The sequence below is a fragment of the Mesitornis unicolor genome, unplaced genomic scaffold (assembly GCF_000695765.1).
Source record: "Mesitornis unicolor isolate BGI_N332 unplaced genomic scaffold, ASM69576v1 scaffold12023, whole genome shotgun sequence".
Classification (NCBI taxonomy): Eukaryota; Metazoa; Chordata; class Aves; order Mesitornithiformes; family Mesitornithidae; genus Mesitornis; species Mesitornis unicolor.
This window is the reverse complement of record NW_010172629.1, coordinates 60,235-78,218: the sequence shown is the minus strand read 5'-3', so window position 1 is coordinate 78,218 and position 17,984 is coordinate 60,235. Positions and strand designations below refer to the sequence as shown.

The window sequence follows — 17,984 nt, the reverse complement described above, 5'->3', positions numbered from 1 at the left end:
TGTTTATAAAAATGGAACGGGCGAAGTCCTGGATGTTACTGTGAATTGCCGGGCTGTGGCTCAGGGAAGTTTGATTTCCTTATGCTCCTGTTCTCCTTGGAGGGCTAAACTTCTTCCTAGTGTGTTTCACAGCATGAAGCTGCAATAATGTGCTGCATCCTCTCAACAAGAGGAACGACTGAGACTATGGTTTATCACAGATGTTACTGTTTGGCCCATACGTTCTAGTCTAGCCTAAGGAGTAGAATGAAAGTACGAGGAAAATTGTTTACAACTTCCCTGGGGCTCTGCAGGGGCACTTCCGAAAACAAGTATCAAGCAATGGAGAAAAAAAATTATTTTACCACCATTTATACTACAATAACCATATCATCTGGTTTCCAACCTTTTTGACCCATTTCCCTGTGCAGAGAAGCCAGTGAGATATTTGAGGACGAAAGCAATATTCTGCAGAACTACTGTGGTAAACATTGCCTTCTTCCCAATCCTGACACCTTCCTGATGGAGAGTGCCTGGACTCTGTTTCAGAAGACCAGTGTGGTCAAAGTCAAATTATCTTGTTATTTACAGGTTCTTGCTGTACAACCAGAAGGTAAACAATTCTAACATGTGTAAATGATAGCTTCTCTATGGAAGAAGTGTTGATGAAGTATGAACTGAGTATATATTGTCCTTGTTTTCCATCTGAAAATAATGCTTACCTGAGATCTTCTTCTAAGTCCACACAGAAGATTGTAGCCAAATCCTAAATTCTACCTAATTAGTTCAGAGTCCTCCCTACAGCAGATGTGATTAAGTGCTGCCTTTTGAAATTGTATTTCTGGCTAGAAGCAGGAACACCATGTTGTCTGATCCCCTTCTCCCAGCTTGTTGCCACAGTTCAGATTCTGCTCCATATCCTGTCTTTGAGTGTTTCCAGATTCACAGCACAACTGTCGAGCTTTGCTTTGAAAGAAGAACAGGGGTGTGCAGTGATAGCTAGGAAGCACTAACTAGTATTCACTTAATATGTTTTGGGTTTATTCAGAGAACTAATTTTGCAGTCATTTCCAGCGTGGCTAAGCATACATCCGAAGCAGCACTGAATTAACACAAAGCAATCTGCAACAACAAATCTGCAACAACAAGCTGAAAGTCATGTTTAAAAAGAAAACCTGGATGCACCTGGAATTTGAAGCTGACAGCCCCTTAATTACTGCACTTGTGTCAGACATAAGAACACAATGGAAGCCTTTCTTTTCATGCCTGTTTCTAACAATTAATTTTCTAGAAATGCGCTCATCTCCGACTGGCTTGCCAGACAGAGCCGAAGCCCTACTACATGAGCAAGCTATGGTGGTGTGGGATTACACTCCTGGGGCTCGGAGAGGTGGGCAATTTTGCAGCCTATGGACTTGCCCCCATTGCCATTATCGCTCCACTGGGATCTGTATCTGTCATAGGTGAGATGGTTTGCTTTCATTCTTGCTTGGGTACATACTTTAATTGAATGCTTGCTTGTGACTAGAGGAACAGAGTACCACAGAAACTGCAGCAGGAACACAAGTGGAAAAAGTTAATGTTGTGGTTTGAAAATAATTCATATAATCACATGAGCTGACAGTTTAACACAAATCCTCTACTTAACACAGAGAACTCTTCTAATATCTCTTTTTCTACAGTTTTGTCTTTCGTGTCACTCTACTCTGCTAGTTCCTGCCAGTTGGTCATCCAGGGCTGTACCAGTGTGTATCCGTGCCGGATCTGCGAGCCCCTGAAGCAGGGGGCTGGTGTCCTGCGGACTGCACAGAGCTGTGGTCTGATCCTGGGTACCTACAGCACGTTTTCTATGTCATCATAACACCAAGCAGTTTCTGCTGCCTATTCCCTGCCCATCACCATGCTTCATGTAGATGTGGGCAAACTTGCTTGACTCTCTGCAGTGTGTGACAAAAAGGGCCTAGGAATTTCCTGAAATGTTTAGTTTCCTCATGGACATTGTCAAAGTTGTTAATTTGTTCCTTTGTATGCAGATTAATTGGACTTTGGCAGAAATCCTATCCTTAGGACTCATTTGATACGAGCTTACTCCTTAGTTCACGTGGGTTTTTTTGTAATTAAGATATTTAGAAGACTAGCTAAGGTAGAGATGTCTGTTTCTTTGGTAAAGAAACTTACATTATAAAATATGTTATCATGTTGTGCTAACGCAAAGCAGAGTGGACAGACTGGTATTGTACAAAGGCTGTGAAAACAGGAGTCCAGGGTGCAGCTGTATCTTAATTGAGTTGCTTCATATCACAGCTGAAACATCCTGGGCTGAGATATGACTGCAATTCTGCATACGCTGGAGCTCATTCACTTGCTATTGACAAGTGGTAACATTTCATGGCCTGTCTCTCGCTACCAGCTTCATGCTTGGAAGTGACATTGCAATGAATGATTCTGCATGGGAAGGTAGAAAAGATGAATTGTCTTCCTGGGGAACTGCCTGGCTGTACTGGAAGGAGGCAGCCAACCATATGTGGGTGCAATTTAGCAAAGAGATACTGGGGGAAGGAAACTGCTGGGAATTTACTGTAACCTTCAATGTTAAACTATTGCAGAATTTTGGAGAATGAGATATAAAGCCACTGTACTTCACCATCATAGGAAAGAAGTTCTCAAAGAAAGGAATGAGATATTACCTGAGATGGAAATGTAAATTAACATGACATATCCTAGTGTGATTTTGGTGGCAGTAGTTATATTCTTAACAATTGTAGACATTTCCAGATGTCTCTGAGTGTAAAGGGACACTGAGCAATCTAATTTGTGGTCCAAACTGAATAAAATGCAAATACAGAAAACCAGAAAGAAGAAACAAAAGGCAGTGGGAAGGGAAAAAAAATCCATTGGTTATTAAGCTGCTACAAAGAAGGGGTTACATTTAGGATCCATTTTTATCTCGGCAGATTCCTTCTTCTTTGCCTTTGCAATATGCAAAGAAATGTTGTATCTATGTCCTACGTTCTCCATTTCCCTTTACTTATAACAAATACCAAGCAATCATTTTCCTAACTGTTGTATCTTATCAAAATTCTCATACAGGTTAGGTTATTTTAAACTGACCCAAAATGCTTATCCTGGAAGACCCCAGAAAGCACTTTAATATCTTATATTCCATTCCCATATATCAGCTGACATTATCCATTTCATAGCCCAAACAATAGAGATATCTGAAATTTTATTTAGTCTAGCAAACATTCCCTTAAGGAAGGGAAACTAAAAATGATGTAGGCAGCCAACTACAACAATAAATTCCCAGTAACACTTCCTACCACTAGATACTTTCCTGTCTTCAGAAATTAGAGCCGGAGAGAGAGCGCATCCTTTTAATTTTAGAACAGTTCATCATTTAAGGCAATGACAGACTGACCAACATGCACATCATCTGCTAACAACTGGGCAAAAGATAGTTTAGGCAGCAGGTCTTCCAATTTAAAAGATGAGTTATTTTTATTGTTGTGACCTCTTTCAAGTGGTGGAGGGTGGATATTGCACATTCTGGTTGGCAGTTGTTTTGAGGTATTGTTGGATGTGTGTCTTTCGTAAGTCAACAAACAAACAAAGTCCAAATGTGTATCCAAACCCCAAGTCCACCCTTCTGACAGGCATTTTTTTCCGAATTTGGAGTCAATACATCCAACATGGTAGGACCTGACTCTCACTGACATTAGGCACTCAGTACTTATGGTGCACTGAGGGGATACGTGCTTTGTGATATGCCCAGACATATAGGGGCCTCTCTGGAGATCCCCATCACCCTTGGTCTGCACAGAAAGTTTCCTTTGCTTGGGAACCGGGGTTTTGGAGGAGGCTAAGGCAGACTACAGTCTCTGCCTAGAATGGATTTGGGCTGTACTCATATCTCCAAACCTCTGAGACGGGAAGCATTCTGGGTCTTAAAATAGATGGAGCCAACATCTATTATGCTCTGCTACCACATTTAACTGTATCCAAATGAATTTTACACTTAACCCGGTATCAATTAAATAGTAAAAAGTTTGTGCCTTATTCTATTGAGCTGGCTGGTTCTGATGGCTGTTTTAGAAAAAATCCAGCACCACAGACCATGAATTGGCATTACACCAGTAGATTTTTTTTTCATAGAATTAAGCTACAAAGACTAATTTTCTTCTTTCTTCAGTGGAAGTATTTCTGTGTGTGGTTGCAATGATGCAAGCTCTACATCTGTTCAGGGTTTTTAATAGTTTGAGAAGACAGCAGTTGTTTTCTTCAAGAGGAGAAATTGGTAAATTTTTAATTTAAAATGGAGGAGTAATACATGTTTGATGTGATCATTAAAAAGCTTTTTATACTTAAAAATTAAAAATAATGTTTTACATGTAGCATGTGTAATTTTAGGCTGCTGTGGTTTTTAGCTCATTGTCTTGCTTTTGCCTACAGAATTAACTTGGGGGGATGGAGGTGGGTGAGGAGAGGTCAGTGGTATCAGAGATCATTTCTTCTGCAGTTTTCATCATTCTGTAGAGAGTTGTTTTACACTTAACTCACTTAGACTGACATTGCTGAGATCCCTTTACATTTTTATATGCTCCTTCTAAATAGCTGTGGGGCAAGAAATTGCTTTAGACTTTGAAAATTGATATCCCTGGAAGTACTTTAGGAAAAAGATTCTCAGATATTCTCATCGAAATGGATTTCTCCCACTCACTGTAATGAGACATCTTTGCAGCCCAAGAACTTGGGATTTTGAGAACTCTGTTACTAATGGGAACTGGGAAATATTCACCAGACTATTCTTTAAAATACTTTATTCGTACTTGTTTAGAAGATGCAACAAAAGGATTTTCAGGGTTCTTCCTTCTCCCTGCAGTGTGTATGTCCTGTAATCCAGTTTCCAGAATTATGGTCACCTTAATGGTTTGGTTTTTTTAACAATCTCTGACATTTGGCTTATTTGGTTATTAGGATATTGTCATTAAGGATGGGCAAAATTTTTTCTTATACTATTCCAGTACTACTATTTAATCACATTAGAAATGCTCCAAGTTCAGGGTTCAGAATAGTTAATACAAGGTCATACATCAACTAACTAAATTCTGTAATATCTTCCTTTGTATTTAGTGCACCATTAATACCTATCGTATAAACTAAAAATAGGTTTGAGTAGTTAATTAGCTGTGATTAATATCTTCCCAGATGTCTTGCACAGAGCTAGCTTTCTGTGTAACTCTGACTATGCATAAAGGTATTCTTTAATTTTCTCCAAATTAGTGTTAATCCTCCTTAACACAGAGCTCTTGCCTTGAAGAAGACCCAGGTCCCACCAGGTGTAAATACTCGATCCTCCTCATACCCGAATCCTCTCCCCTTTCTACCCCAAAATGACCCACATTAAGTCAGTAGAATGTTTTTCCTAAGACTCCTGCTCTCCCCATAAGCAAGCCAGTACATCTGAGATGCAGGCAGGGTAAGAGGAAGGAAGTTTTAAGATAATAGTCTCAGGGCAGGTTGATTCTCAGGCATGAGTTGTCGATATGCAGACTCCACTATGGAGATGGTGCTACAGGTACTCAAAGACAGCTGTGATTTATCTATCAGTGCCTGCAGAGTGCCCATGGACCAGCCTGTCTTGTGCTTTGTGCATGGGCATTAGAGGCAGTCTGTGCTTTCTGTCCTTCTGTTCCTTTCAATAGCCCTTTGCATGAGAAGGAGATACTTTAGCCTGTTTCAAGGCTGTGAGCACTGCTTCTTTCTCCAAACCAACTCCTTTCCTTCTGAATATGCTTCATAAAAGTGTTTGAGCACTGGATCTTATTATTTATTTCAGACCATCCTTCTTCAGCTAAACCACATTTCTCTCATGACTGGCAACCTCATTATTTCAGCGTTTTTTCTTGTCCACTCTTAATGTGCAGCCTCCAGACTTCCTGTGGAAATGTTGGTACTTGCCCAGAAAGAGCTGCTCCTAATTCTCTCTCTGCCCCCTTAGCCTCCTGTCCATTTGGACTGCAGTAATCAAATGTACTCACCTGCTCATCTTCTCTCCAGATCTTTCTGACTGCATGGCAGGCTACAGCAGCTCGGGTTTGGGATGAATCAAAGCATTTCCAACTGTTTTAAATTACTTTACGTGACTGATGTGATCTTAGCTTTGCTACCAATCAGCTAAAATTAACAGAACGAACATTTGAGGCAAACATTCAGTTTTTTGTCTTTATTGGAAAGCTATTGGACAACAAAAAAGCAGCAAAAGCAGCCTATGCATTTATGAGGTCAGTACTAATCTATTTGAAATGGCACATAAAGCTAATCTAAGACTTGGAAAGAGGAAAAGGAAGGATATATTAATATTTAGAGTTAGGAACACATATGAAAGAAATTATTTAGAGTATGGTCCAACAATAAAAATAAAGGTAAAAAGCTGAGATTCATAAATGGCCTCAGGGCCAGGAAAAAAATTAATAATTAAATGTACTTATTTGTGAAATAGTTTTGGGTAGGAAAAATAAGTTGTGGACACTCTTCCATTTGAGTCTTTCATGTCTGGATTGGATAAAATGTGGAAAATACACTCCGCAGATCAGTATGAATTGGATTGGCCAAAAAGTAATTGCGATTTTTTAATAGATGTACATACATGTCTTGAAATGTAACTAACTTCATTTTAAACTGCAAATTCATTATGTAACTTGATAGCTGACAGTTTAAGCTTGTTTTAGAAAAAGAAAGTGCATGACTTCTTTAACAATTATTTTTTTGGCATTGATTTAAAAATGGAAAATCAGAAGGAACACTTTTGTCATACATTGCTGTATTACTTTCGAAAAGGAAAAAACACTGTGCAAGCTCATCAAAAATTATGTAATTTATATGCCGAAGATGCCTTAAAACTACAGCAGTGTCAGAATTGCTTTGCTAAATTTTGGTCTGGATTTTGATGTTAAAGATGCACCATGCTCAGGAAGGCAAATCAAAGTTGATGACAACAAAATAAAGGCATTGATCAAATGCATGCGGTGTTTTTTTGCCAGACCCGGCACCACCAGACTGCTATTTTTTTCATTCTTTACAAAATGCCTTGAATGGTAAAACCTTCACTGCTGATGAGGATATCAAATTGTTCTTGGAGTTGTTTTATTGCTGAAAACGATAAGACCTTTTTTGAGTGCAGCATCATGAAGTTGCCTGAAAGATGGCAAAAAGTATTGAAAAAAATGGTCAATTTATTGTTTAATACATTTTTTGTTTGTTTCCAATGAAAAATGCCTTTCATTTACTCAGAAAAACATGCAATTATTTTGTGGCCAACCCAATATTTTCTGTCTTTAACTTCCCTTGTTTTGTATTATCTCTTTCTTAAAGAAACAAACAAGAAACAATCCTAACTGCAGCTTTCATGTCTAGGAGGCAGAGGAGTTGTTTTGTGAGCTGGGTTCTCACTATTCAGTGTCTGCTAGTGACAGAACCCACATACCACTCTACTCTATTTCTGTTTGTGCTGGAGAAAACCTACATATGGAGATAATTGCACACTATCACTCTCCTAGGAGAATGAGTGTCTGACTAAGCTGTGTGTAGCACCATTACAGCCCTCCCTTAAGGCACTTAATTGCATATCATGCAGAAAATAGACATTTTCTACCATTTTTTTCTATTTTAATTGAAAATCACGTGCTTCAGTGAATATATATTCATTCAATAATGAATACAAACCAGCCTGTTTTATGCTGATGTATGAGAAGACAAGATTGTTTCAACATAACACTTAAGCTCCTGAACAAACACTTTTTCCTCATTTTCTATCCAATAGTTTTTATTTATCCTGATTTTGATGTAATGCCAAGTCATATTTTTCATTTGTAATACTAATTCTGTAGTTCCAGATTGAAGTTTCATGAGCTTTCAGAAAGGCTCTGTCATATAGATACAGATATTTTAGAGCACCTATTTACTTCTCAGTATATATATGTTAATATAAGCATGATGTAATCAAGGCATGAAGTGAACTCAAGGATTTCGTTAGGATATGTTGGTTCTGTAGTGCTCAATCCTTGACAGACAATCTCCTGGATTTTCTGCCCTTCTCTAGCAGGCTCTCTGCCACTGCTCTCCATGGGAGTAGGATCTGTGCCTATTTTTTAAAGTCTTACAAGTTAGTTAAAAAGCTAAAAATGTTCTGATTCACCCCCAAGTATACAAGTCTTCTCAGACAACCAGGGGTGCAGTCTTTGCTTCAATGACTTACAGGCTGACAATTTGGACTTGGAGTTGTGTATGTGCCCTGTTGCTAAAACCAGTGGTTCAAAACCAATGAGGCTTCAGAACAATGATAAATAGCTTGTTTTGCTGCCAAGCTGTTGCCAGTTTACACTTTAACACAATTTTTTGTCTGCATTTCTGTATTGTTGTATTCTATTGCTGACCAATTAAAACAAAATCAGAGACTACTCCTTCCTGCTGGCACAGATATCAATCTCTATAACTGCCTATAGCTCTAAAAAAACCCCGACAAACAAATGAACAGTTGCAAAGACATTAATAATTCATCCATAGAGTTGAATATAATGTTCAGTGATTTATTTCCCATATCAGTATAATGATGTAGGAGGAGGAGGCACAGAGCTTCTGTCACAGAGGGGGAACAAGAGGACCCTGGCGTGGGAAAGGGAAAATTTGGGCTGGGTGATAAGAAGTTATACTCATGCTGCGGTGATGGGGGGAAATCATGGTGGAAGGGAAGCTGGTTATGAGGAAAGTGTGAAGGTGTAACATCACTGGTGTTGAGGAAGAGAAGTGGGAAGACAGGAGACACCTCGCCTGCAGTGTGAGAGATGGTGGGGAACAAGTGAAGTACAGTGGTTTTGACAGGACTACTTTTAGAAGCTGAATCTGGGACGCAGTAAGAGCTTTAACTCATGTATCTGGTGGGCTTAGCTGTGGCCTCTGGATGCCCACTTACTCTTCTGTCAACAGTTCACAGGGTCCTAGGATAACTCAGATTGGAAGGGACCTCAGGAGGTCCCTAACAAAACCTCCTGCTCACAGCAAGATCAGCTTGGAGGCCACCAGGCAGGGAAGAGATGGTGGGGGGAATGTGTTGGCCATCTAGCATATTGACTTAAACTGCATTTTCTGGAAGAGTTAATGTCTTAGGTGGCTAAATGCTCCTGAGGCTGCAAGTCGGAGTGATCTCTCCCAAAGGAGCTGAGGAAGAAGAGCATAGTAGCTGTGAGGGTTGCACGTTTCTCACTGGGCTCCTGGGGTGCAATTTGGTGCCTGCCATTTGTCTTGCCAGCCAGGGACAGCTGCAAAGCCAGCAGAAGGCAAAGTAAGTAAAGGCCAGCCTGTGCTCCTGGGGCTCACAGGATCCCTCCATACCCCTCCTCCTCTGGCACATCATTTCTAGAAAGCCACTGTCTGTGTTGAGACAATCTGCCCTGGGTTTCTTTGATTTAACCTGGTTCAAACCCACCCCACAAATTGATGAACATAAAAGACTAGAAGTCAAACTTATGGAGCTTAAACCCCAGAAAATTAACAAAATAAAAATAAAATTAAAATTGTGTTAGGCGATGTTTAATAACAAGGTGCTCTTTTGGCTGTGCTATCACAACTTGTTTAGAATTCACCCCTGAAGGTAATAGCCAGAGTTTACTGGGCTGCTGATCAGTCCTGTGTGTCCTCTAGCATCTCATCAGTTCTGTTTCTTCGCTTAGATTTACCCCATTAACTTTTCTTCTTTAGTTGAATGCATAGAAAGTGTTGGTGGCTTATCCACAGGGACAGTTGTCTTCTGTGTTCAAAGCCTCTCCTGGGTCTCACTCTCCTCACCTTTGTGTTGCACCTCTCCTCCTACTTCAGTTTTTTCCTTCAATCCCAGGTGGCTTAATATACGTTCTTAAAACCTCTCCTATTTTTAGATTCCTCTACATATAACACATCATAAAGAGCATTAATTATACATACATACATTCTGCTAAACTCATGATTTCTTGTGCATTACCAGCTATCTCTTGAGAAAGAGCTGGCCACGTTAGAATGCACTATTAATGTGGCTGACAGGCTGAGTGACAAGTTTCTTCATCTGGATGCATTCCAGTGTCCTCTGAGCCCCCTGCCAGCATCAGAGACTGCGCTCCCCCAAGTTGCCATTCATCATCTCCAGAGAATGAGGCCGTGGAATGTTGGGCATAACTCATCTCACTCCAAATTAGATGCCAACACTGGATTCAAACCCTAAATTGCTTTTACTAGATCTCCAGTAAATGCAGAGAGCCCAAACAAAGGGGGTGCTCAAAAAAGAAAAAGCAGTTGCTGAGGCATCAGTTCATTAAGCACCAAGTCTGTGCTGTGACAGTGACTGCCTAGGTGGGTGGGTGAGGTGGGCTTTGGGAGAGCTATGACAGCAGGGAGACAGAGCAGTAATTAATTCCTGCACTATCTTGGGTTGCTGCTGCTGCTTTCCTGGGTTTTGTCCTCTTTCTTTTCTAAACTTAGGTAGCTCTGTTATTACCAGTGTTGCCTGGATACCAGTGTCTTTTCTCCAGCAAAGTTGTCACTGAAATATAGAATAAAGAAAACATGTCAGGCAGCTTACTTTCAGTGAACAGTTTCAGTTGAAGATTATTTTCTTGCACTTACTAGTTTTCATAGATGTCCATCACTCTATTTTAAACAGTTTAAATTTATGACTTTTGCCATATCTGATTTTCTGTTGACTGGATAACACAGACATGATGCTTAATTCCAGTTCCCTGATTACCTCTCGGTATGAATCTCTCTCGATTTATCTAGAGTACATCTACTAGCTAACCACAAATTAAATTTTCTATCAGAACAATAGAGATAATGAGGCAAAGGTGGTTGCAAAAACTGTTATTTCAAGAGGAAGCCAAGAATTTCCCGCTGTAGGCAGGAACAGAGCTCTTGTAACAGCATAATTTTGTTTCGGTGTGTCCCTTCACTGTCCCTCCTGGGCAGAGTCTTTATTTGAGGTTTCTGAATGAATCTAATGTTACCAATGCAGCTCTCCCAAAGGCCTTTCCTCATCTCTTTTACATAAGAGCTATTCAGCCTCTTTTGCTCCCCTTAGAGGTAGATGCTTTAATGTTGTGTGCTGGAACAGAGCCATCTCTCCCAGGTGGCCAACAGTTTTATCCCTCTTAAGTCCAAACGCCTTCTTCCTTCTCTAGCACATGCCTGCACTGAGCTGCCTACCAAAACTCCTGGCCTGACCGCTACTGCTACCCAGCCCAAAGAGGCAGGGCTAGGAGCTGGCAGAGGGGAGATTTGGGACCTGAGCAAGGAAAAGAGTTGCCCAGGGAACAGGAGCTCATTTCCATGGCTAGAAGATGGGTCTAGAAGACTGTGGGCAGTGTTCCTGGATAATACATATGTTTGTTCTCCCATCTGCTTGTTTGCAGACATCATGACCACTCTATTAGTTCATGCTAAATACCATGCTTCTGTAGTGGCTTTCTTCCTCTCGACTGGGGTTGAACTAGATGATCCCTAAGATTCTATCCTATGATGGTACTGCTACTATTTTACTTGTAAGCCTCTAATACACTGAAGTCTAAAGAAGCAGAATTTTCTCCCTCTCTGAGGCAATTTGCCTTGAGCAAGTACATATAATGAGTTGGTAGCAAAATGTGGAGTGAAATGGTAAGGCTGATCGGTGCCCAGCTTTCCTGACACTTCCACATGAGACTGAATCAGAGCAGTTTAAGCAGTGTCTGCGTGGGAGATGGGAAGAGTATTGCATCTTTTCAACCACATAAGAGGCTTATGTTTAAAATCTTACAAAAACTGAGGGTTGGTTTGTTGCCAAAATGGACTCCTGGCTGGTTATATCATGGTATGGTGCAGTAACAACAGCCATAAGGAATATTTAAACTTGGCCCAGGGCAGCTTTTTGCTATAGCACTTGATATTCTAACAAATACATAAAATGTCTTTATATTTCTGTTCTAGGTAGTGCATTTATCTCTGTCTCATTCCTAAAGAAGACCATGAGGGCTGCAGATATATTGGGTAAGCTAACGTTTGCTAATACGGACATGTGTGTCACCATATGCTTAGCAAGATGTAACTCTCGCGCAGCCCCCCACCTTCACACTCCCACTTTCCCAAGCAAGTGTTTCAAGGCAGATACTTTCAAAATTTGGAAGAAGTGACAAAAAGAGAAAGAATCTTCAATGCATGTGGAAAAGACTGCACTCCCAAATCCTCTGCTCTTGTAACTCATTCCTTATGTGTCCTTATTGCTTAAATTTATTTTCATTGTCTATTTTTTGCCTCTGAGGTTGTATTTAGTATTATCTTTATGAGTACAACACAACTTTAATAAAAACAATGAATTTATTCATTCAAATATAGGATTTTTTTTCTTCTTACTGCATAGACATTGCACAAGAATTCAAGCTCAATCAAAAGTGACAACTTCCTTTTTGGTATTATCACTTCAAAGAACAAATAATCATGTTGTCAATGTTCTGTTGGGAAACACAATCTTCACTGTAAAAGCATGTCAATTTTTTGTCTGTATCCAAGATTTTTTTGTATGTCAAAACTGCCCAGCTTGAACACAGTGATAGTGAGAGACAAGCACATTTCAGGGTTTGGGCTTTCCACCAAGCCATCTCAGCTGCGACAGTGCACCTGATGTTGCTACAGGGCACCTGATATTTCAGTGGGGATCCTAGCATCTAGGCTTGATTGCTCACACTATAACGAGGACATCCCACTGTTCTCATGAAAGTTTTGGAGAGATCTGCTCAGCATTGTTCCAGGAATATTTACTTAGGTTTAGGATCCAAGTTTGCCAGCTCAGCTGCTACATTCAAGCCCCCTCCTCCCTTGACTGATCATGTTTCCTTTATGGTCTTATACATTGTGTGTTGCTTTAACTAGTGTTCAAACGCTGATTTATTTTATTTCTGTGAGTTTGACTTTGCAAGAAGGATTTAACAATGTTGCTACATTCCATAGGAATGAGCTGTATGATGGGAAATATGGTGATGTTTTTGCAAGCACATAAATATAGAACAGTTCTGTTCTTCTAAAGGAACTATGTGCAATAGCAGTGCCAGCAAAGTCCTCTGGATGTGCTTTGTTTTGTATTCCTGGGCCTTATATTACACACAGATTTATAGATTTGCCAAGAATGTTAAAGATTACTTGAAAAAAAAATTGATTAGTTAATATCTTCCTTAATCCAATACAGCTTATGAGCTCAGGATCGGCTCACTCCTATCTCAATACCTCAATGAACATCTGTGTTTGTCAGCTGGATGTCCATAAGGCAGAACTTCCAAATTTTTATTAAAAGTACAGTAATGCAAGTTCAACCTTGAAAAGGAGGCCCTGGCAATCGAATGGCTGAACAGTCTTTTGCGAATTGACCTTTTATAAAACAATTCATAGGTCTGCAAATACAACAAGGAGCAGCTAAAATTTTGGCTTCATGACAGCTTCACATGAGCATTGGACTGGAACATGTCTGTTGTGCTTGATATTTCCAGGGCAGGTCCATAGGCTGGTGCAGATCTCTGTGGCCACACTGATTTTGGGAGAGCTGTGTTTATTTACAGTGGTTTGCATAGCTGTCTGCCGCAGTAAACAACTTGTCTTTTCATTTTAGGGTAAGTTTGTGTGACCTGCTTTGTGCCGGTGAGAAATACAAAGGATGGATTCTCCTTTGTTATGCACTTGGTATTAGAACAGAGACTATTTGAAAATGCATTGCTGAGTTGGAATGCTAATTCATGAGGCTTTACTTACAGCTTTTTTCATATTTCCAGAATCCTTTGAATCTTTAATAAAAATTACACTAGATAGGACCACAATTGCAGGGCAACTCAAGTACCTAAGACCAGGTCTGATTAAATGGTCTTAAATTTTCTTCTAGAAACTGTTTCCAAATCAGCTGGAGAACAAGGATGGCCATGATTAGCAAATATTGTATTACCAAAATAATGTGTCCTTTTCTTTAAAGGAGGAACACTGACAGTAACAGGGACATACTTGTTGGTGACATTCGCTCCAAATGTACCCCAGGAGCTCACAGCAAGACAAGTACAGAATTACTTAGTGAGCTGGTCTTTTTTGGTGTATTCGGTGAGTATCTGGATCATACTACTCGCTAAACCAAAAAAACTGGGGTTCACTGGCTTTTTGCAGCATTATGAATTAGTGGCAGAAAAACTGCTCCTGAAGACAAATTGTGTGATTTTCATAGGAGAGACAGCAAGTTTCTGGTTCATCACGTCAGTCCCCAGGCTTAAAATATGCTGAACCAAAAGGTGTCTTTCGAACTGCATGCCAGGGGAAGTCACAGTTGTTTAGGAAGGTTTAAGTTCAGTTTTTTAGTTTAGTTGTTTAGCAGGTTTAAGAAGAATGGAAAGATTTTGGGTTTTGGTGGGCTTGAGGGAAAACCTAAATATTGGCACTGCTTATATTTCCTATATATGTGTTTGTGCCACACTGTGTGCATGTACCTCTAAGTTACAGTGCTTTTCTGGAATGTGATGGACGTACGCTTTTAAAACTCAGTCTATGTATGCTCTTGGTCCTGCTTTTTTCTTTCCTATCACTCTGTTTTAACCCCATGTTGCTAAGCCTGTCTGAAAGGAGCTTTGTATGGAGTTGAGATGTGGAGAGGCAGCCTGCTTCACTACCACTCAGGTTAATCTGAACCTGAGTTTGAATTCAAATACAAAAATACCATTTTGATTAAAGTATCTGTATACAAGCTTCAAATACCACATGTTTTCTTTGATGTATTTAATTAGCATCAGGAACAAGAACAGAGTGAGTAGGAGGAATTTCTCTCTCTTTTCCTCTGGAATGCTGAGAATTTGTTCCACCAGCTGAATGCAAAAGATGCAATGTAGGAGCTTCAGAAGCAGTTACTTTTTCCCCAGTGAAGTGACTCACCTGGGTTAGATTATTAGTGCCCAGGCTTTGCTCAGCAAGCAAGCTCAGTTAGAAAGCCATTAAGTAGACAATTTAAGGACCTTAATCTTTTAGCTAACCTGCAGGCTTTAAATACATCTTAACTACCCATGAGACTACTGGTTAAGCACAAAGTATATGATAACACACACAAAAAATCTTGATCCTCTTGCTCAATTTTTGTGCATTTTAAAAGCTCCAGAAAGATGGCGATACTGTTCAGTGGAAGAAATTAATGATCATGCTACATAAATCATAATGTGCACTTCCAGTCAGGCAGTAGAGAGGTTTTGAAGGCAATGCCCAGGAGTTTTGAGGTACTCAGTAAGAGTAGCTTCAGTCTCAGCAGGAGCTTCAGCAAATCTGTGTAATCAGTGTAGGGAGTGGGACTTCTTTAGAATGAGGTTCAGAACAAGGGGCTTGGTGCTCACTAGAGGACTCTCTCTTTTCTACTGGTTATCCCTTGTACTGTGCAGTTCCACCTATAGATACTGAAACAGCCTGGCAATTTAGGCACTGATTTTAAACTGCTGACTCACTCATTTGAACTCTCTGGAGCGTGTCCAGAGAAGGGCAAAGAAACTGGTGAAGGGTCTGGTGTACAAGTCTTAGGAGGACTGGCTGAGGGAACTGGGATTCTTTAGTCTGGAGAAGAGGAGATTGAAGAGACACCTTATTGCTCTCTACAGCTACATTAAAGGAGGTTGTATTGAGGTGGGTATTGGTCTCTCCTCTCAAGTAACTAGCAATAGGACGAGAGGAAATGGCTTCAAGTTCTGCCAAGTAGGAAAAATTTCTTTAATGAAAGAGTGGTCAAGCATTACAAGCCAGAGTGGCTCAGGGAAGTGATGGAGTCACCACCCCTAGAGGTATTCAAAAAATGCATAGTTGTGGCACTTCAGGACGTGCTTTAGTGGACATGGTGGTGTTGGGTCGACAGTTGGACTTGATAATCTTAGAGGGCTTTTCCAACCTTAATAATTCTATGATTTATGAAGAGGTGGTGGAGGGAGAAAACTTCCCATCCACATCCAGTGGATCCACACCAGAAATTTCTGTGACATAGGCTGTTCGCATTTTCTTAATACCAACAGGTTCCTGGAAAAGGGCTTTTCCCCACCTGAGGACTTTTTTGACTTTGTTTCAGGAAAAGTTAATATAAACACACCTGAATGCCTAGGAAGACTGTGCTGTATTCTTCTTAGGAAATATTATGAAAGGGTGGTAGGTAAGCCTTGGACTTCCTTTCTCCTCTTCTCTCTCTTCCTTGACTCAGCCAGCATCTAATTCTACATGCACAGCATGGATTGCAGGAAAGGATGGAGCAAGTACACAGCAAATCTTGTTGACTCAACAACTTATCAAGCTTTATCTGTTCCTTCTTCTCCCTGGATTTATTTGTTTTGAGCTTCCTCTGTCCAAAGAAGAGGGAGGAGATAAAGGCTACACAAGAGACTGAGATACCAGCCTGATTATCCTGGTGTGCTGCTGGAAGTTCAAGCAAACCCTGCTATAAGCATTCTCTTTGGGCAGGGATCTAACTCTCCATAATTGTTTGTAAAATGCCTAGCACAGGTTGGCTGCCGAGATATGAAAAAGTGCAGCAGAAGTTGCAGAGTTTCCAGTACAAATATATAACAAGCAGACAGTACAGCAGTATAACACAGTCCAACAGCCTTTCTAAAAGTAGCCCTGAAGTGTGGTCTGCTGAGAAATACAAAGCCCCAGTGGTACAAAATGTTCTGTGTGGGTGATAAACCATCCCCGTGTGGCACTGCACTGGCATCAGAGGAGCTCTGCAGAAATAGCCTCTAGTTCCCACATGAGACAACTTTGAGTCACCTCCTGAGACTTTGCAGTAGCATAATCATGTCTGAGCAAGAACAACTATCCTGGCTTGGTTTTTTTTCTCTTTTGCTTATGTGCACTTTGAGTCACTACAGAAGACATCAATAATAGATGAATCTCTTAGGTTTCCCCAAACAGAAGCACAGCGAGTATTGCATTTTTAATATTTAATCTCTGTAAAGTCAGGTTCATTTATGCTTTTCCTTCAAAGTGCCTGGAAGACCCTTCTGGTTCATTGGTCCCTATGTTGCTGTATATCCCAGAAAAACAGTTGAGGCAGACAATGTGATATTTTGTTCTGGTGCCCTCTGGTAATGCTTAGAAACATGGAAAACATCATGATTATAAAAAAAAAAATTGACAAAATGTGGCCTTTAGGAGACTTCAGTGGAGATTAGTTATAATAGCAAAAATTATTGTAAGCAGGTCAAGTTCCTCCAATTCCTCTAAGGAGAATATGTGAAGCTGATACAATCTATGCATGTCCCACTCCTGGACTTCGTATTTCACACTACCACAGCTATGAACTATGAGAGCAAGCACTATTTTAGGTAATTTTGAGGAGACAATCATAGGCAACAGCCTGGGCACCCCAGGAGGGTCCCTGTCTGTGTAAGGTCCTGTTAGGAGCCAAGCGCTTTGCTTGCAGTGTGACTCAATGTGGTGGCCTCTCCCTTGTCTTGTAATTAAAAGTGACCTGCTGGTGGGTCACCAAGCAGCAAAGTACCATGGAAGAGTAGGTTGGCTGCTGGGCAGGAAAAGGTGAGGACAAATTGTTTGAATTTCATGCTTAGTGTGCGAGACTTAACAGAGCTGAGTAAACTTAAATCACAGTCCTGAAAAACAAGCATCAGCTTTCTCCCCAGGCTCGGGCACAGGACTGCCATCTCTGGCCCCACAGCACTGCTGCTCTTGGGGGTTTCCCAGGAGGCAGAAGCAGCCAAGCTCTCAGACCTGTGCGTCCCTTCCAGAGCTGCCATCAGGGATCCTTTTATGTCCTTTTGATGGTTTTGCTGGTCTCTTTCCTTTCAGAAGTGAGTCTTCTTGGTGGGTTTGTTTGCTTTTAAACAGGAGGAGGTCACAGTGGAACTTTATGGCAGCTTTAGCAAGAGAAGAGCTGATAACAGGCTGAGGACTGACAGAGGTCTGATGGACAGAGCCAGCAACAGTGACTTGGCTCAGTCGAGGTCAGT

At 40.6% G+C, this 17,984-nt stretch overlaps 1 protein-coding gene across 1 annotated transcript in view; it reads left to right on the top strand.

Moving 5' to 3' along the window:
* Nucleotides 1-1,270: 1,270 nt before the first annotated feature.
* NIPAL2 (NIPA-like domain containing 2) overlaps nt 1,271-17,984 on the top strand; it is a gene marked incomplete at its 5' end in the record, with an annotated part of 30,520 nt that continues 13,806 nt past the window's right edge. The window contains 3 exons of the mRNA XM_010180456.1: nt 1,271-1,442; nt 11,962-12,021; nt 13,985-14,106. Coding sequence (XP_010178758.1) covers nt 1,271-1,442; nt 11,962-12,021; nt 13,985-14,106 — 354 coding nt within the window. The remainder of the gene's footprint in view (nt 1,443-11,961; nt 12,022-13,984; nt 14,107-17,984) is intronic.